This window comes from Balaenoptera acutorostrata, unplaced genomic scaffold (assembly GCF_949987535.1).
Source record: "Balaenoptera acutorostrata unplaced genomic scaffold, mBalAcu1.1 scaffold_376, whole genome shotgun sequence".
In the NCBI taxonomy this organism is placed as follows: Eukaryota; Metazoa; Chordata; class Mammalia; order Artiodactyla; family Balaenopteridae; genus Balaenoptera; species Balaenoptera acutorostrata.
In genome coordinates, this window is record NW_026645762.1 from 225,208 (window position 1) to 246,492 (window position 21,285).

Consider the following 21,285-nt stretch of genomic DNA (forward strand, 5'->3'; position numbering starts at 1 on the left):
TATGTGGACTCTAAAAAAACAAGGAAATAAATCAACTCTTCCCTCCCTGGACATTTTCCTCAGCAGAATCTAGCAGCCTCTACTATGAGTCTTATCTTTTTTTTTTATTGTTTGTACCAGATCCCAACCCCAGGGAACCTATGTATTTACCAATGTATATCTAGATTATAGTTTACCATTGTTCTTTTTCTTTGTAATTCATTCCTTCCACTTCTGGCATCAGAACCTCATTTTTCCTTTGGAGGAGTCCTTGTGATTCAGGTAGGCTGTGTGTCTCCTCCCTAGGCTGTGTGACTTGGGGTTGGCTAGACACAGTGTTTTATATATACTCTGTATGTCCTAAGTACTTATTTCTCTGTTTTCCATCATTTTCCCTCCAAATTTTAGTGTAGTTATTTTTTAACTGACATTTGTAATCCTTTCTTTTGTTTGACTAAGGTACTGTTCAACCAATCTTCTGAGTGCTTAATTTCAGCTTTTTTAATTCTAGAAGTTTCTTTTGGTTGCATTTCACAAATACTTTTTGCTTAAATTGTATATGTTGTCCTTTTTTTAATACATTCATCATAATTTTAAATAATAGTTTCATTGATATATAATTTACTTTCCATATTATTTAAAGTGTACAATTTAATGTCTTATGCATCTGCCACCACCATCAATTTTAGAACTTTCATCCACCTCCCCAAAAGAAAAAGAATCTATTATAAGTCACTCACTCCCCCATGTCTCCAAACCCTAGGCAGCCACTAATATCCTTTGTCTCTACAGATTTGTCTAGACTGGACATTGCATACAAATGGAATCATACGATTACTTAGCATGTTTTCAAAGTTCATGCATGTTGTAGCATGTATCAGTACTTGATTTCTTTTTATGGCTGAATAATAATAGTCCATGGTGTGGATATTACTATGTTTCATTTATCCATTCCCAGTAAATGGCCATTTGGGTTACTTCCACTTTGGGGCTCGTATGAATAATGCTGCTGTGGTTGGGTTTACGTGCAAGTTTTGTATGCAGGTCTAGATTTGTTTTTTAAATTAACAGACTATTTCAGAGCAGTTTCTGGTTTACAGAAAAATTAAGCAGAAAGGACAGAGTTCTCATACTTCCTTACCTCTCACCCTAGTTTCCCCTATTATTAACATCTTACATTAGCGTAATACATTTGTTATAGTTAATGAACCAATATTGATACATTATTACTAACTAATGTCCATGCTTTACTTTAGACCTCACTCTTTGTTTTGTACATTTTATGATTTTTGACAAACGTACAATAACCTGTATCCACCATTACAGAACCATACACAGGAGTTTCTCTGCCTTTAAAATTCCGGGCTTCACCCATCCTTTTCTCCCTCCCCACAACCTCTGGCAACCACTGATCTTTTGACTGTCTCCACACTTTTGCCTTTTCCTAAATTTCATACAGCAATCATATAATATGCACGTAAGCCTTTGCAGATTGGCCTTTTTTCACTTAGCAATATGCATTTAAGCTTCTTCCATGTCTTTTCGTGGCTTCATAGCCTTTTCTTTTTAGCGCTGAATGCTATTCCTTTGTACGGATATACCATAGTTTGTTTATCCATTCGCCTATTGAAAAACACCTTGGTTGATTTCAAGTTTTGGCAATTATGAAAGAAACTGTTATAAACATCCATGTGCAGGTTTTTATGCGGACATAACTTTTCAGTTCCTATGGGTAAATACCAAAGAGCATGATTACTAGATCACTGTATGGTAAAAGTATGTTTAGTTCTGTAAGAAACTGCCAAGTATCCTGCTAGCAACAAATGAGAATTCCAGTTGTTCTGCATCGTCAACAACTTTGGGATTTCAGTATTTGGATTTTAGCCATTTGAATAGGTGTGTAGTGGTATCTCACTGTTGTTCTAATTGAAAATTCCCTGATGACATGGAATGTGTAGCATCTTTTCATATGCTTATTTGCCATGTGTCTATTTTCTTTGTTTAATCATAGTTGTTTTGTTTTGTTTTTTAACCGCCTACTAACTCTTGTCCTCCTGTGTCTATTTACATTGTCCTTTTTTTTTTTTTTTTTTTTTGAGCTTTTAATCATTTAGTCTTTTTCCTGGTATGTCCAATTATTTTTTATATTAAAATTGGGCTTAACTTATTTTAGGAAACTATTAAGATACCTCCACATTCTGGATGCTGTTATCGTTCTCTTGAAAAGATTTCCTTTTGCCCATGGCAGACAGTTACTATAGGGACTGGAAACCTTAGTCCATTCTCAGTTTGAGCTCATTCAAAGCTGTTTTTCAGTCTGTGTGAAGGTTGCTCTATTTCTGTCTTGTCCTTCCTCTACGGGTGTTGCCCTTTGGGATTACCATGTGAAAGTTTGGATTCTCCTTATTCCCAACTACCCTTGTATTTGTTAGGCTTTAAATGTAATGGTTCCCCCAGCCCTGTGAGACTAAGGATATGTGTAGCCTGTCATTCCATTAGTTGTTGCTTTTAGCTTGAGCTCTTGCCGTTTGGCTTCTGTGGTTAGAGTCTTTTGAACTCCTTGGCTTTTCAGTTCCTAGGCTGTATGAGTTGAATCAGCAAATGCCCCAAGGAGAAAAGCTGCACCAAATGTCAAGCTTGCGTTTGTGTTTCCCTTCTCTCCAGAACTTGGCCCACATGTCTCGGTGTCTCTCGAACATTCGGATGCCGGCGAACAGATGTTTTCTTACTTTTTCCAGGTTTTCTAAAATTTCTTTAGACTTCACCTGATCTTACGTTATTACTGAACTATCATCTCAATTATCCCTAGGAAGAAAATTTACAATTTTATGTTTTATTTTTTTATTTTCTATATTAACTCAGTTTCTGTAGAGACCTTTTACCTGATTGTTCAGTCTAGTTCCTGTGTTACCAGTAAGATGGAGATAGGTGGAGGCTAAGAATATTGGGGGGGAAATCACTGACGAATGATAATGTCTCGTTCTTTTTGTTTTTCCTCTCCTTATTTACTCTGGCAGCCTACATTTGCCCTTCTTGATTTGACCCAGTTGCCCAAATAAGCAACCCACTCTGGCAAAGACCTGACTTTACTCTCATAAATGTCTGCATGTTAGGATTAGCTAGATGATGAACACCATGCCAGAGTTCTTTGTGTGACCAGTCAGAATGGCCATCATCAAAAAAATCTATAAACAATAAATGCTGGAGTGGGTGTGGAGAAAAGGGAACCCTCTTGCACTGTTGGTGGGAATGTACACTGATACAGCCACTATGGAGTACAGTATGGAGGTTCCTTAAAAAACGAAAAATAGAACTACCGTACGACCCAGCAATCCCACTACTGGGCATATACCCTAAAAAAACCATAATTCGAAAAGAGACATGTACCACCATGTTCAATGCAGCACTATTTACAATCGCCAGGACATGGAAGCAACCTAAGTGTCCATCGACAGATGAATGATAAAGAAGATGTGGCACATATATACAATGGAATATTACTCAGCCATAAAAAGAAATGAAATTGAGTTACTTGCAGTGAGGTGGATGGACCTAGAGTCTGTCATACAGAGTGAAGTAAGTCAGAAAGAGAAAAACAAATACCGTATGCTAACACATACGTATGGAACCTAAAAAAAAAAAAAAAAATTGTTCTGAAGAACCTAGGGGCAGGACAGGAATAAAGATGCAGACGTAGAGAATGGACTTGAGGAGACGGGGAGGTGGAAGGGTAAGCTAGGATGAAGTGACAGAGTGGCTTGGACATACATACACTACCAAATATAAAACAGATACTAGTGGGAAGCAGCCACATAGCACAGGGAGATCAGCTCGGTGCTTTGTGACCACCCAGAGGGGTGGGGTAGGGAGGGTGGGAGGGAGATGCAAGAGGGAGGAGATATGGGGATATATGTATATGTATAGCTGATTCACTTTGTTATAAAGCAGAAACCAAGTCACCATTGTAAAGCAATTATACTCCAATAAAGATGTCTAAAAAAATGTTAGAGAGTAAAAAAATTCAAAAGAATTGGCCACACTCCTCCAACAGATTCTCTAACATTTAGCAGAAGAGAATTCACACTGAATCTGGCTTATGAGTAAAAGACAAGTCAGCTTTAAAGTGGATCACAGATGACAACATTTCTTTTCCATGTGCCTGCTTTGGAGCCATATTTCTGCTGACCACTCAAAAACTTCCTCTTGAGTATTCTGTGATATATTAGAACCAGGAATAAGGGATGTTAGTGCTGGAAGGCTCAGCCGGTGGTCTGCCATTTAATTCACATATCCTTTCTGCACCAGACTCTTTTAAGATCACTGAGTTAGCCTAAGAATTTTGAAGCTGTGGAATTCAAGACGGTACATTACAATATGCCAATATTACTATTCTCCTGCTCTGACATTCTCCACTGATGGACAGATGAAGGAGAAGGAAGGGCAGTCACCAGTAACTGAGAGTAAATGAAACTGGAATATTATAATTCCGTATCATTTGAGTGACTGAATTGGCTGGCAGAGTGTTCTCCAGTTAAGGGTGAGGAAAGATTAATTCTGCACATGACACCACTACTGTATTTATACAAGTCTACTGGGACAGTTGTTTGCCTTGAATTGTTTCCTTCATTCATTTCGGTCAGACAGTTGTGTTGACTGATTTTCCTTTCTGATGTATGAAATGGCTGTTTGACTGAATTGACCATTTAATTTCCACTGATGCACTGTAAAAACAATACATTAGTCAGATTGGATTGGCAGGTATGAAAATGTTTACCCCAGAACTAGACAGAAATATAATATTGCCTTCTACAGAAATGTAAGTCATATGCCCTGGATTTGGGGGAAATGTTCCAATTTTAACTATTTTGCCACTTTCCAAACATGTAGGGTCACTGATCCCATAGTAAAAATAAGAAGATCTGTGAAGTCCAGATAAAAATAGTTTTGTGTCACTCTGACAATCACATAACACAAAAGAAAAAACTATTATGAGATAAATTTTACTGAGTTTCATACTTAGCAAGAGGTGTTTCTGTGTAAACTTCTGAGTCTTATTCTACAAGTTCTTTAGGAACAAACATTTCAAATATATTCATAGAAAACCCTCTTTATTTATAATTTCATTCTTCCAATGTTTATAGTTACTATGACAGGCCATTTCTCCATGTCCCATCCCATGATTCTCTGCTCCCATTGAACATTTGGAAATTGGTGGCATGAGCAGGAAAGTGAAGCAGTTTTTGAGATTATTGAATAATGTTGATGTTATAAAGACTGCTTTCTTCCACAGTTGACAAACTTATTATGGTACCGATGGTTGGATACTACTCTTAGAGATGAAAAAGGTCTTAAGGAATCTTCCATATTCCATTCACCAATCTGTGTTCTTGTTCAAAGCAAAATTAATTCCTTTCAAAATTAACGTGTTAGCTTAATAATAATTTTTTTTTTAATTTTTATTTATTTATTTATTTATTTTTGGCTGTGTTGGGTCTTCGTTTCTGTGCGAGGGTTTTCTCTAATTGCGGCAAGTGGGGACCACTCTTCATCGCGGTGCCCGGGCCTCTCACTGTCGCGGCCTCTCTTGTTGCGGAGCACAGGCTCCAGATGCGCAGGCTCAGTAGTTGTGGCTCACGGGCCTAGTTGCTCCGTGGCATGTGGGATCTTCCCAGACCAGGGCTCGAACCCGTGTCCCCTGCATTGGCAGGCAGATTCTCAACCACTGCGCCACCAGGGAAGCCCTTAATAATAATTTTTAATCTTAAAATAATCTATCTGTGAGAATGGGAATTTTTGGTGGGAAAAAGTGACAGAAGATGGGACAAGAAGACAATTCATAGAAAGACAAAACAGAATTTTTTAAATGGTGGGTACGAACTTCTGTTTCCAACTATATCAGTTTACCTTAGGAAAACATACTAGAAAGGCCAGATAAATCATAAGCAACATTTGACTGTGAGCGTTAGAAAGCTACTGAGGTAGCCATGACCTAGAAGAGTAAAATAGAGAAAGAAACTCACTGAAGTGAGAACAATATTCTGCACATGCTTTTCTAGCCCAGTCATTTAGAAACTACCGATGAAGAGCAAAAGTCTGAGAAACCAAATGTGACTCCTAAGAGGTAGAAAAGCCAGTAGATCTTAGGACAATGTCATAGGACTAAGGAAACCAGAGTTGGAATTGAGAAATAACAAGGCAGCTAGAATTTTAAGGACCAAAACCACAGAGAGAGTAAAGATTCAGAGAACTGAGCTGGATTCCGCAACAGTGTTCCCTTGCAGTATTTTCCATGTATAAATAGGTAGACAAGGCAAGATGCTAAGAAGTCAAACAAAAGCTAACTGAAGTCAAAGCAAAGACTTAGTTGGCTCATAATGCTGAAGAGACAAAACGGGGGTTCAGAACCTATGAAAGATTTCTGGCCCAATGGAAAACTAATGATATGGACTAGGACATTGAAAGTCTCTACATATGTGTGTGTGTGGGTGTGTGTGTCTGTGTGTTAGGAAGGTTGATGCAACATCTACATTGAACCTGATAAAGAAGGAAAATGAGTATGAAGTTGGTCCAGTGACTGAGGTGATCTTCCCCTCTGCTCCCTACCTAAGAATAGGAAATTCTCTCCTCAAGAAAATACAGTTGACCCCTTGAACAATGTAGGGGTTAGAGACGCTGACTCCCTGTGCAGTCAAAAATCCACATATAACTTTATGGTCGGCCCTTCTTATCTGTGGTTCTGAATCTGAGGATTCAACCAACCACAGATCATGTAGTACTGTATTACTTACGGGAAAAAAATCCATGTATAAGTGGATCTGTGCAGTTCAAACCCAGGTTGTTCAAAGGGCAACTGTAATGTCATTCAGATTCTCTACAACTTGTCATATCCCAAGTCTGGTATTCATTCACTGAAGAACCACCAGGACTACCAAGAAAAGGAGAATTAAATGAATAAAAAACAAAACAGAATCAGAATCATAGATGACCTAAACATTAAAGTTCATACATATTTTGGTAAATGTTATCAAGTTCAAGAAAATAGATGACAAGGTGGAGAATTTAACTTGACAACTAGAAACTAGGAACTGATTGAAGTTGAACTGATAGAAATAAAAATTATACGAAATTTAAAACTCGGTAGTGGATTGGACACAGGTAAAGAGAGGTAAGTGAACTGGAAGATAGAGTAGTAAAAATATTAAGACTAAAGCACGGGAAACGAAAAGAATAAGAAGTACACAAAAGCGCCTTTGAGACATATGGGCCACAGGAAACATTTTTATCATATGTGTAAACTGGAGTCCAAAGAAAAAAGGAGAGAGAGATTGGGATGAAAACAATATTTCAGAAATAACAGCTGAGAGTTCTCTCAAACTAAAAAGAATATATGGAGCCATACATTCAATAAGCACTAAAAAAAATGCAACAAGAATAAATACAAAGAAAACCACACCTAAGATCACCACAGTACAATTCATGAATAACAAAGAAAAACATGACATCTTAAAAGCAGCCCCAGGAACAAGAGAGAGATTCCTTTCAAAGGAACAGGATTAAGATTACAGCTTACTTCTCAACGAAACTGATTGGATACTAGAAAATAATGGAGTAACATTTTTAAGTGCTAAAGAAAAGAGCTGCCCATTGGGAATTCTAGAGGCAGAGAAAATGTTGTTTGGAAGGAAAGATGAAATAAGGAAATTTGCAGACAAACAAAATTTAGAAAATATGTTCTCATCAGAACCGACTGAATTAAATTATAAAGGGAGACCCCCAGGCAGAAGGAAGGTTATCACAGATGAAAATAAGGACTTTTATAAAGAATTATGTATAACAGAAAGGATAAATAAGTGGATAAACCTAAATAAAATCTAACTGCACAAAAGAGTAATAATAAAATATATCAAAAATTGGAATGCATTAAAAACAAATGGAAGAGGAAAAAAGTAGTCAAAGAAATTTAAGATCTCAGCATTGCTTGAGAAGCAGTAAAAAAGCTAATAAGTCATGGTACATGTGTAACTGCTACTTATGTAAAAATAACAAGCTAATACAAGGGAAAATGGAATTTGAAGAAATCTAAAAGGAAGAAAGAAGAGCAAAAGGAACATAACAAGGTGGGACAAATAGTAAACAAGGAGTAAACGGTCTATAAGAAAATACATTAGGGCCTCCCTGGTGGCGCAGTGGTTGAGAGTCCGCCTGCCAATGCAGGGAACACGGGTTCGAGCCCTGGCCTGGGACGATCCCACATGCCGCGGAGCAACTAGGCCCGTGAGCCACAGCTACTGAGCCTGCGCGTCTGGAGCCTGTGCTCCGCAACAAGAGAGGCCGTGACAGTGAGAGGCCCGCGCACCGCGATGAAGAGTGGCCCCCGCTCGCCACAACTAGAGAAAGCCCTCGCACAGAAACGAAGACCCAACACAGCCATAAATAAATAAATAAATAAATAAATAAATAAATAAATAAAATTATTTTTTAAAAAAAAAGAAAATACATTAACTGTAAATACTCAAAGGACAAGGATTATTGGAACAAACAAAAAACCTAATTCTATGCCACTTACAAGAGACAAGAGTCAGACTCTAAATTAAAGGATTCAAAAATTATGTCATAACAACAATAAATACAATTGAAGATTTTTTTTAATGTTAACACAGATTTGAAAGCCAAAATTATCACTGGCGATAAGGCAGGATAATAAAACCCACTGTTACTTTACAAGGAATATATTATATGTCTAAACTTCAATGCAGTATATGAAGGGAAATTCCAAAAAACTAAGTCCAAATAGAAAAATCTAAATTACCTAGATCAGTAACATAGAACCACAACAACAAATCAGCAGATGATAGAAGATCTGAATACCATCATTTAAAACTCTGGCCTAAATTTACATAAAACCCTGCACCAACAATGATGGAATATATATATTGCGCAGAAATTTTTAGGTGCACATGGCACATTTATAAAACTGACTATATGCTGGTTATAAAACAAGACTCCGAATAAGCAAGAAATTAAAAAATATATAACCAATATTTTACCAAATAGTTGGATATTAAAAACATACTTCTGATCATTATGTAGGTCAAAGATAAAGTTGCAATGGGAATTAGAATTTTATTAATTGAATGATAATGAAAATATGCCATAACACAACCTGTGGGTCGCAAATAAAGCTGTGGTCACAGAGAAGTTTATGTATTCAAATTATATTCTCTAAATGTAAAAGATAGCCTATCACCCTGAGGTAGGCAGCTCCTGAACTGTACCTGGTGGGGAAGGCAGGGCAGAACTTCAGGAGGCCAGCTGAGAGCACGGTGAACACCATGTCAGGAGCAGTCTCCAGGAAAGAGCATTTAATGTACAAAGGGATGACTAAAGTATATTTAAGAGCTAGCACCCTGACTCCTCTTAAGGATGACTTACGGTGCTGGGGAAAAAATAAGAAGTGCTCGATGTAGAAGGTGAATAACTTTGTAATTCCCAGGAGAATCTTGGTACCAGGACCGCAGAATGAAGAACTTGGAGTCCCCGTGGCTAATCCAGCGGAGGGAAAAGGAGAAACACAGACGGGAGAGAAAATAAAGGGAACCCTTGGTGCTGCTGCAGGCCCAAGTCCAGGTATGTGCTCTCTATCGCCACATCTTAAATAAAAGCCACCATGTTCCTCAGTCTTTCAGGTACTTAGAATTTCTCTTTAGAACCTGAAAATGGGGTCAGGTTTCCTGTCTGCATTGCTACGGTACAAAATAGAGGCAGGATGCTTGAAATAGTTCTCCATCTGGCAGAGGAGGCCTTGAAGCTGTGAGCCACTCACTGCGAACCAGCAGGACATGAAGGATTCTTGAGCAGATCTGAAGCTACTGGGAGGCCTTTCAGGAGTTAAATCCCATAGTAAATACTGTACCTTCAATGGCCCCTTCTCCCTCTCTGTCCAGTCTTCCTCCACGCGCGTGGGGGCCCAGAGGGGTTAAATGAGCACTCTTTGACTTGTACTTGGTGGTCCCAGAACTTGACTTGGGCTTGGAGACTTCCATGAAAACCCTGCCTTCCATCTGCTGGCTTGCGTTTCTTGGTCTCTCTGCTCCAGGCTAATTCCTTCAACCTGCTTTTTCCATTTCTGCCAATACTCCCCCTCTCCAGACCTTCCTAATGCTCTTCTGGGGTGGGAGGAGGCTTACTGAGGGCAATGTGTATTTCTAGAGGGAGAGGTGACCACATGACTTCACAGTGCTCGTCCCCTTGATTATTCAGTTTCTGTCTGGATTAGTCGTGGGTGTTTGTGCACCCCAGCCTCACCCCCAGGAGGCTTTAGAACACTGTCCTTATCTCAGCACTGAGCCTCTCTCTAGCCTCCTTCCCTCTCTCTCCTTACCCACCTTTACCCACAGACTCGCAGGCTTTCTGGACCTCTGAGGAACAGAAGCACTTCACAGAACCTCTGCTACAGAACCAAACATATTGAAATGACTCTTTACGAAGATATTGAAACAACAGAAAAAGAAGACATGACGATTGTTTCTCCTGAGGGTTCAGTTACCTAGGGGGCCTTTAGCAAACTTTGATTGATACATCTAACCCTTCCTTCCTTGGCAATAGTTGATCACACTGTGAGGAAAACAAATTAGAGAATGGAAAAAATAATATTTGGATTTCAACGAAATAATAAAAATGCAGGGAGTATCTTTGACTTTTGCAAGGTGAGAAGAGAGTTTACATTTTGATTATTTGATGGCAGGAATCCCTTTTAAAACAGGGCCAGTCTGCATGATGCATTGAAAAATCAACCTTTTCAAATATAGCCATAACCCCCACAAGATTTCTTGATTCCTCTGGGGTCAGATAAACCATCACATTTCACAGTGGTGCCCTGTACATGAAAGTGATAAACATAATCTGGAAGCACAGCAGTGGCTAAAAATATGGAGCTGGCAGCCATTCGCTGAAATGATTTTTTGCTTTTAATTCATTGCATAAAATGCTCATGTCCAAATTCAGGCAGGTAGATCTTACCAACCATCAAGAGCTTCAACCCTGCTAACAGTTAAGTATGCACTTTTAAACCCTACTTTGACTGCTCCAGAAACTTACTGGGTTTCTTCAGTGCCTCTGTTACTATTTCCTTTGTGTCATTTTGTTTTTCTTTCAAAACATAGCTGTGTGACCTTGGGGAAGTTATATTATTTCCTTGAGACTTGGTTGCCTTCTCTGTGAATATCTGGGTATAATTTTAGTATTGCCCAATAGAATTTTCAGTGATAATGAAAATATTCTACATCTGTACCGTGCAATGCAGTACTCAATAGCTACATGGAGCTAATAAACATCTTTGAAATATGGCAAATGCAACTGAGGAACTGAATTTTTAATCTTATTTTTAAATTTGTTTAAATATAAATAATGCCACGTGGCTAGCATCTGTTGACAGTACAGATCTACACAATATTTTAAGGACACTTTCCACTCAAAAACTCTACCATTCATTAACTCAGCCTAAATATTTTTGCCCTCTGACAAACAGAAAATAATTTATGCTTCCCTTGAAATTATCTGTCAAGACCTTTATCAGTTTGGGGTCATTCTATTCTTAAAATTGACTTTGCTTTATGAAACTTTAATAATGTTGGAGTTTCCTGCCCTTGGTACCACCTTTGTGATGATGGGAAATATTGTGGATGATCAAGGACCATTTCAAGAGATCATGGAGAGAAACCTCCTCCTGGATTTAATTTCATGATGAGGATGTCAAAATGCTGAATTACTTAAAATAAAACCCATACCGTTTTTATGCTAAGTTATATTCTACATGTAGCTGGAAAAATGTTAAAAATATTTTTAAAGAACTGCACATCTATTTTTGAAGCTGATTTGGCTGTTCAAGGCTTGCTAGCACTTCATCCATCTCAGTACTATTTCACTTCGTAAACAAATGCAGTTGCCATAATTGCTGCATATGTGTCTGTGTGTGTTCCCTTCTAGGTGATATGTTTTTGAAGTTGGAAACTATACTTATATCACAGCCCCTATGTAGAGCACAATATCCATTGCTAATTCAGATTGTGTTTTAAGATATGAGACAGAATTTAAGACTTTTATTATAGTCATAAACATCTAGCAAACCAACCAGAAAATAAAAGCTAATTTTCAATTGGTTGGCCAAGAACAAAAAAGAGAGGAATACCTAGTGCAAAACCGTATCTCTAATAACTACTGTTGGATTTAGAGCACACACATGCTAATAAACTTATTTTAAAATAACTTCTTATCAAAGATTTGAGGTTGGACCTGAAAAATTATATCAGAAGTGAAAGTAATCATGTGGTCTGACCAGCCTGGATCACACAAAGTAAGTGTATACTATATATAAAATAGATAAAACTACGAGGTCCTACTGTATAGCGCAGGCAACTATATTCAGTACCTTGTAATAACCTATAATGGAAAAGGATCTGAAAAAGAAATACATATATCTGAATCACTTGGCTGTACACCTGAAACAACATTGTCAATCAACTATACTTCAAGTAAAACAAAACAAAACAAAGTAAGTGTAAAGGGAAGTATAGTTTTATAAATTCACCTCTGATATCCAATGGACCAACTGAAAGACAACAGAAACTACCACTTTCTAGGAGACAGGACACGGCCAGCAAACTAGGCCGTTACCCTCGGTAACGGTCATACCTGCCAAAAAATAGACAGACTAGCCTGCATTCATGAATACATAGGAATTCTTCATTTATCTGGCATTATCAGGCAATGAGGTATTGTATGTTAGGAGAAGTTTTTTTTAAATGACGAATTTAAGAGGAGTTATTTTAACCTTCACTCGGTAATTTTTTTCTAAAATTAAGAAATGTATCCACTGGTGTATCTAATATTTCCTTGATAACTCGGGGTCATCAGTTCAATCAACATTTGCATGAATAATGCGAATGGAAGCAAGACAGGCATGCTTACTGAAACTGAAAATGACATAGCACTGGCTGGAATAACTGATGAGACAGCAAGAAAAAAACAAAAATGAAAACAAACCGTGCTCAAGAAACAATCAGTCAAGTTCTGACTTTCTGTACTTAGTTTCAAAAAGCGATACCACAAATCCCAGCCAGAGACTCCAGCATCATTAGCTGTCTTTCTCCTTTGTTTCCACCTTCCTTTCCTTTTCCTTCTACCCTAGATTGTTCCAGGAAGTGTTTATAGTTGCTTGCAAGACAAATTCTAATACTTGCTTTCTCTCACGCAAACTTCACCATATGTCCATGTCCTGGTGTCAGGCACTGATTTCCTTGCGAATTCCTCTCCCTTTCTAAGAGACGTTCTTATTTACCCAGATCCCTTTTTATTGGTGTCCTATTCCAGACTGCTCCACTCCGCCCATCCTCATCCTGTAAAATACATTCACACTCTTTTGTGACCCTACTTATTTGCCCATTAAATAATCAATCATAGAACTGTCGGAATTAAATAGAGAGAGAAATTAAAACACTGGAGTCACTTGGAGGGTTTAAGCAGCTCCACCAGAAAATACCGGGCATGGATTTAAAGAGGCTGCACGGGACTTGCGCTTGTCCAAGTTCTTTCTCAAGAAGTATCTGAAATAAGCCTAAATTCAGAGTTAATCAGATTGGCCTGCTTTCTCAGGTGGACTGGAATTCATTGCTCTTTCCCCTCAACTCCCTGATGTCAGTGGCACTTTCTGGAGATGAGGTGGACTTCTCTGCCTACTGCAGAAGCTCAGTTCCCCCCGGGCCCACTCCCTGTCTGAAATCCCACACTTGAGGCCAGATGCCAGCCTTCCCAGAACATTCGTGGTCTCCTTTCAGTTTTTGAACTGCTCAGATTGAGTCCCTGTAGACTCTTTCTCAGCCTGAAACCTGATCTTCAACCCCTTTCCCTGACCTCGATGGTTACCTTCCTACTTTACGCCTCAGGTCCTTTAGCCATAAAATGATATATTTGCCCTTAATTCTAAAGTCTTCTTTCTAAAGCTCTACAATGTGGTGGCTCCTTGAAAATGTTTCTCTTGCTGGTTTGAATTCTGTAGAGAATTAAAACCACAGCTACTCTAAAAGACAGTAAGTTACGTTGGATAAGGAAAGTGTGCTTTTGTAGTTAGAGTAACAGGGATGGAAGACGACTTAGTATGTTTTAAGATACTCATAATCCATTCTCATGAGAGTCAGGGGAAGAAGGGGAAGAGAGTTAATAAAATACCAAACGATTGTGACAAATTAAGTTCACCAAGATGTAGCTGATCAGTTACTACTTGAATAAGCCACACATATCCAATTCAAGTTTTCCTTTATTTTTCTGAGAAGGGATCCCAGTGAACTGAGTCCCATGTTCAGTAACTCCACGTTCAATGGCTTAGTCTTTCAAAACTGTTACGTTGCTGGAAGAAGAAATATTGCCCATCAGTCCTAACTGATGTTTAGCCATCACACACATTTGAAGTAAATTTATTGCTTTGCCTGATCTCAGTGTAATACATTCCAAAGGGGCAAAGAGCACACGAAAATTTATGGAGTCTCCATCTTCTACACTAAAGTGTGCAATCAATTACATATTATTTGGCCGTGAAATTCACAAGCCATAGGAACCACACCTTTAGCAATGTATACAGTGGTCAACAGCAGGTAATGATAATGATATAAAACAAAATAGACTGTGTATGTTGGCACTGCTGCCAATAAAGCAATCATTAAATGCATTCATACGCATCTACGTACGCTAGGTAAGCTCTTTGAGGGCTATTGCTATGAATTCGACATACCTGTCAGGATATTATAGCCCAGTTTCTATGGCCTGTATTCAAAGACGCTGAGAAAGGGTTCCTGTGGGTAAATTCAGACCTTTTCTCAATATAGAATTTGGGCAACATGCATTCTGAACAGCAAAATTTCACACTGCTTTCAATTTTCCTACACTAACTGCCACCTCAACAAATGCAGGATTAAGTATAATGGATTATAAGAAGTTAGAAAGGAAAGATGGAAGAAGAGAAGGAAGGTAGAAAAAAGGTGGGTATGGAGTACTTCAACATTTATGTAAAGAGTGGACCTAAAACTAACCTGAGGTTACCCTCAACTATTAGCATATGCTATAGAAACTTAAATGAAAAAATTTTTAAAACCTGCAAGGGAAACTCAAAGAGTCTTTGTTTTTTTTTACTTTACTGCATATACACGTCCATCTTAAATAGTCTATGTGCTTATATCCAATAAGAGAGCGTTGTTTTGCAAGGCTATTTGGGTTCTATCAGCATGTAAAGGTCGGACAACTCAACTTGAGCAGAGTTAGCCTTCAGGTGAATAATTGCTTCTTTCAGGTTGTGAGCATTTGAATTTTCCAGAAATGTTTCCCAAAAAATTAAAACTAAAAGAGTCCTAGGACAGCGTCCTTTAGAAGTTTTATAGTATCAAGGTTTTTGGAGGAAGAGTATCCTTGTCGATTATCAACACCATGATTCCAAGCAGGTCAGTTTATGCTGAGAATATTACATAACAGAACCCACTTCACCTCCAGTATACTGACAATGATCTTCCTTACTTCAACCTTGTGCTTCTTAGTAAAGTTGAAAATACTGAGCCAAGAACAGACAGTGACAATGCCAGAGACCCAGATGTACCTGTAGGTGCCTTCAGACAAAATCAGCCACCCAGGCTAAATAAAGTCCTGGTTCAAAACATCCCAACATGAATGAATCTCAAGAACCATATGCTGAGCAAGTGAAGCCAGATCAAAAGGGCACCTACTGTAGTATTCAACTGACATGAAATTCTAAACTGGGCAAAATTCATCTCGAAAGATAAAAAACAAATCAGTGGTTGCCTTGGGGTGGGAGATGGGGATACTTTTGCAAAAGCCTAGGAGGAAACTTTCTCGGGTTTTTGAATTGTTGTCTATCTTTATGGGGGTGGTAGTTATACAAATGTATACATTAATTAAAAGTCACTGAACCGTTAGCTACAAATGTCTGCATTTTGTTGTATGCAAATGATACCTTAATAAGGTTGACTACAAAAGGAACCCAAAACAAAACAAAGCAGAAGAAAAACCTCTCAAGACCTCAAAGGAAATACACTGTTTTCTTCCAGGGTACCAGATTGGAAATAAGGCATTGGTCTGTTCTACCCTCAGATTATCCCTAGGATTATGTAGTCTATTTTAAAGCACTAGAGTCCCCTATCAGAAAAACTCACCCCATGTTTACTCACTTTGATTTCTTCTCTGCCTCTTCTCCCAACACAGTGAAGTCATTTACGGAAGAAAACCCAGCTTTTTCCAACTTTGCATCATCACATATTCTTTCCAAAGCTATTACTTATGGAATAAAATTTGGCTACACTTTGTAAAAATCTAGCTTTTTGAGCCTTACAAATCTTAGCGGTTAACCTACTGCCTCCATTGGAATTTGGGGAAAAAATTATTTTGCAAATGAATAGCTGAGATTTGACATTTTTGTTTTTTTGTGATTTTCTCTTCCCCTAAGAGAGAAGTGAGTAGGAATGAGAAACACATACATAAAGAAAAAAAAAATTATCTTGCTGCCTTTGCATGGTTATAATTTATAGGAGGCCCTCTTCAACAATAATCTATCATCAGAATCAATAAAATATAATCTCCATGAAGGCCAGGCCAGGATATTTGTCTCTTTTTCAGCAGATTGCAATACAAACCACATTCATGGATACGCTTCGTGATGATCTTTGTAATACTGTAACGGTTGACCATTTCCTCATGCCTTTTCACCTTAACTTAAACCTGCTTTTTCACTAATGACCTCACATTTCCTTCTCTGTCACTTGGTTGTCGGCCTCTTTTCCAACTCCAACTCCAACTCGCATTTCACTCTGGAACCAAAGGAAGACTCACACCTTCCTGCTTTTTAGTGATACCTCAAGGTCATTACCGTATTGCGATCACCCTGAAGAATAGCCAGACAATTGTTATTTCAGAGCCATCTGACAGTTTGTAGCTCTAAAAATTAACGAAGGACCGCATTTGTCAAAAATATCCTAGTTTAAGATTTTGGTAATACAGCAACAGTAATTCCGAAGTCATTTATGACAATCAGTGTGGGAAGCACCCTCCTTCGGGAAGATCCTTTGCCATACAATACTCTTTCCCTGTCAGGTGATAAGGAAGCATGGCTGTGCAAAGTAACCTTTTGTGGAAAGAAATACTTGGCTTCAAGAAGGCTTGAAGTTCATACATTTTTCTTGAATTAGATCCCCCATTAATTACTTTATCCACAAAGAGGTAATTATCAGAATTATGTAAGCGATTAAGGAGATGCTACTCCACATTCTTTCAGCTTGTTGACCTTTCTCACCTTATTTCATGTGGCTATCTGAAACATCAGTGATTTACATGTGTTTCTTTCTTTCTTTTTTTTTTAACAGATTTGTGTGTGTGTGTCCCCCCATGCTGAAAACATCATTAAAATAAAATCTCATGAATAGACTCTTAAGAAGCAGAGTCTACTTGAAGTCCTGGAAAATGTGAAAGCACTAATAATATTCATGGACAGCTCTACACTCTGAAAGTTACTGCAAATTTTGTTGATCTCTATTTTGTCTAGGAGTTTTTCAAATTTTCTACCATGATCATTTGTTAGTTTTATCATTACATAATAAAGGCATTACATCATACAATCTTTTGTTATCCATTGCAGTTTTAAAACTATTCCTTTCCTTGTCCTCAGCAGATATGTCATAGATTATTAGTACACAAGCAAACACTTTCAACGTAACAGTACTTTATAGTGAGAAGAACTATACTGAGCTATCTCTATCCTAAGACAATGCACTAGAAAAGCACTAGGAATTCTTAAGCACTAGGAATACAGAGACGATCAAGGGGCAAGTTCCTCGCCTTCGAGTATACATAATCATTATAGCAAATGCTTAAATAGCACTTAGTATATAACTCACCACAGCAGTCTTATTATACTCCTTTTTAATAGGTGGGCAGAGGAAGCCACAGGGAAGTCATAGGGTAAAGCCAGAATTTGAACCTACGTAGACTAGTACTCTCTCCACGGCTTTAACTACTACGTTAAAATATATATATATGAAAGTTATATATATATATATATATATATATATATATATATATATATATATAAAACTCCCAAGTATTCCAAAGTTACAAAACACTTATCTACCAAAACTCAGAAAGGAGCACACAAACTTGCATAGAAAATAAACATGTAAAAGTTCATAAATAAACCGCAATATAACCTGCTCCACATAATATACTGACTGCAGTGTCCTGGGCCTCTCCCATCCTTAGGTAGCCGGAAATTACAACAAAATAATACTTTTCACCTTTGGAAGCCACACCATCTCTCATACCACCCAACCAATTACTTGCTTAGAGAGAAGAGGAAATAAACCTGAATATCATAAATATATAAATATATAAATATAAATATATATATATATATATATATATATATATATATATATATATATATAGCATTACTGATGTAGAATCATTGTTTAAAGACAATAACTTCAATAGCAGAGGGAACTTTACCATTGCAGGCTTCAGATTACCTATATATCATAAATATATAAATATATATATAATATATATATATATATATATATATATATATATATATATATAGCATTACTGATGTAGAAACATTGTTTAAAGACAATAACTTCAATAGCAGAGGGAACTTTACCATTGCAGGCTTCAGATTACCTCTATATTTCTCAGATTTCGTGCTAAATCATAAAATGCCATATTGTGTCTGAAGCTGTTTTTTCAATAGTCCATTTTCTTAAATGGACTAGCAAAGCAGTAAATACTGAGGAACATTTTGGCTCCCAAGTCCTAAAGCCATTCTGATTATGCCTGGGTGATCATGGGGACATCATTGGAACTACCAGAGGACTGGCTGAAATACCAGTGTTCTGGCCAGCTTATAAATTAGAAATTACACAGAATCCAATTTTAGTTTTTTGTTAAGTAATTCCTATGAGGCTTTTGGGCTGTCAGTGTAACGTCCTTTGATGTGTAATCTTTATCGATTAGATAGGGAACAATGCCAATCCCCGGCATAAATACTTTCACAATCTGACACTGAAAACCCACTGTAGGGCATAGGACCCGCAAATAGGATATGAATCACACACATCCACTCATTCAGACAATCCACAAATATTCATTTTTAAGTCTACTATATGCCAATAATGTACCGGGCTCTACGATGCTAAACCATGCTAAATGCTGAAACAGACATACTCAGTTCTGGCCCTCCTGGAACTTCTTACCTACAGAAGTGCCTTCATTGTAAATGGTCAGGTCTCAGCCAATGCTATTGTCAGAAGGTGACCAAATGATAGAGCTTGCTTTCTAAACAAGCTCCACACTCTTTGCTTTCAACATTTTTGCTTTCCTTCAAGGCACATAATCCAGTGGTCAATTTCTCCCAGTTAGGGAGGTTTGGGGAAAATTTACCCAGTGAACAATTCCTTGTGGCCTCACCCTTTCCTCACGCTCTCCTCTGTGCTCTTGAGCTAAAGAGACCTGGATTAAAGTCACTTGCTCTAACCTTATTATTTTAAAATACGGCTGCTCCTGCTTAGAGGATTTCCACTGGACCAACACGGTAGCAAAGCAGCACTGAATCAGAAGCAGGTAAATTTCAAAATGACAGCTCTAAAAATATCCACTTTCCTTTTGTTCTCCTCCTATCCCTTCGCTCTGAACACCTTTGCCCTGAGGCTTTGCCTTTACCCTTCTCTGATTACTGCTCCAAAAGGCTTTCCAAGAGCGGGGGAGTATTTATGGTTTCATTTGCTCCCAAGTCCTTGGTGGAAAAGGATGCTTGCTTCCTGATTCTTACTAATTGTGGAATTCACATCATTAACACAAAAATCATCATTTACAAAAAAAAAATTTCCTCAGCTTCCTATTTCTTCTGGGCCAACACTGAAAGAATATTTTCAAAGAAACAATATCCTCTCTCCTTTGCTCTTCTGAGTTTCACGTTCTTACCTCTAGTCTCATTTTCAACCCTTATTACGGGATGCATCACAAAAATAGAAAGTTCTTTGTGCTTTCCCTGTACCAGCCAATTATTCTAATTTGTTCTGTCTCTAACGAACAGAATGCAAAATCAACACAAAGCCTGATTATGCGACCTCTTCCAAGGGAAAGGTCTGAGAGTTGTCTATTTACTAATGAAGCTCAGTGTGTATTAAGGGTTGACTGAAGCAATCATCAGGAATTTTCATCCCTTAAATTAGTGTTTTCCACCAGATGCACACCTTTCATTTAGGATAATATAACTTTTAAGTTCAGGAGACAGCTGGAGAAAAGAAAAGAACAAAAGGTAACCAACACAACATTTTAAGTGATAACACAGTAACAGCTATCAACCTTCCCTGAGGAATTCAGCCTATTTTATGGACACAATTTAGTACAAACTCATAAGAAAGCTAACAAAACCCAAAACCGCTTCACAATAGCGTAGAGAGGTAAAGGTCAAAAATTATTACTGCCAGGCCCAGCAGACAATGGCACCTACGGCAAAGAGCACAGGACAGGAAAACCTGGAAGCCTGTGTTCCAGTTTCGGTTATTCCTGTAAGCATTAGTATGATCTGAGTGAACTCAGCCTGCCCTGCTCTTTCCGTTTATAAAAACCTACATCGTCCTCTCAGTAGAATGAAATGCCACATCTGAAAAGCTGCAGACCTCTTTAGGAAAGAAACAAAACCCATGCTTTCCAACCAAAATGGAATAACTCAGTCAATGGAGACTTAATAAAAATCTGCCATAAAGCAATTGTTTACTTGAAGTCTATCTTTTGTGGTATATTTATTGGGGTAAGGAGTGTAAGGAAATCATAATTAGAGTTACCATTTATTCCAGAAATCAAGGTCATTAAGTTCAGATTCCAACTTTGACCTTGACCCAGGCTTACAGAGATGTAAGATGTCCCAATACCTCATATCCAACATACATGGGAGAATCAAGGTATGCAGACAGATCCTCTTATAAATATCCCATATGTAGTGGTTTTAATACAGGGTCTCAGATTCGTTGCCGTTCTTCGCATCCAGATGTGGGCATTTTTCCCTTGAATTTGGGCAGGCTTTCCATGCCTTCAAACAATAGAGCAGGGGTCAGTAAATTATGGCTGGTGGGCCAAATCTAGGCCTCTACCGGCTTTTATAAATGAAGCTTTATTGGAACACAGCCATGTTCCTTAGTATATGTATTGTTTGTGTCTGTTTTCACATCACAGCAGCAGAGCTAAGTAGTTGCAAAAGAG

General features: G+C 37.9%; 1 protein-coding gene and 1 long non-coding RNA gene across 3 annotated transcripts in view; one reads left to right on the plus strand and one right to left on the minus strand.

Moving 5' to 3' along the window:
• LOC130706699 (ELKS/Rab6-interacting/CAST family member 1-like) overlaps positions 1-13,029 on the plus strand; it is a 237,652-nt gene extending 224,623 nt beyond the window's left edge. The window contains 2 exon segments of the mRNA XM_057539401.1: positions 9,473-9,606; positions 10,377-13,029. Of these exon segments, the coding sequence (XP_057395384.1) occupies positions 9,473-9,606; positions 10,377-10,450 (208 nt within the window). The 3' untranslated portion in view covers positions 10,451-13,029.
• LOC130706702 (uncharacterized) overlaps positions 1-21,285 on the minus strand; it is a 64,811-nt gene that overhangs the window by 36,068 nt on the left and 7,458 nt on the right. The gene's annotated exons all lie outside the window — the stretch shown is intronic.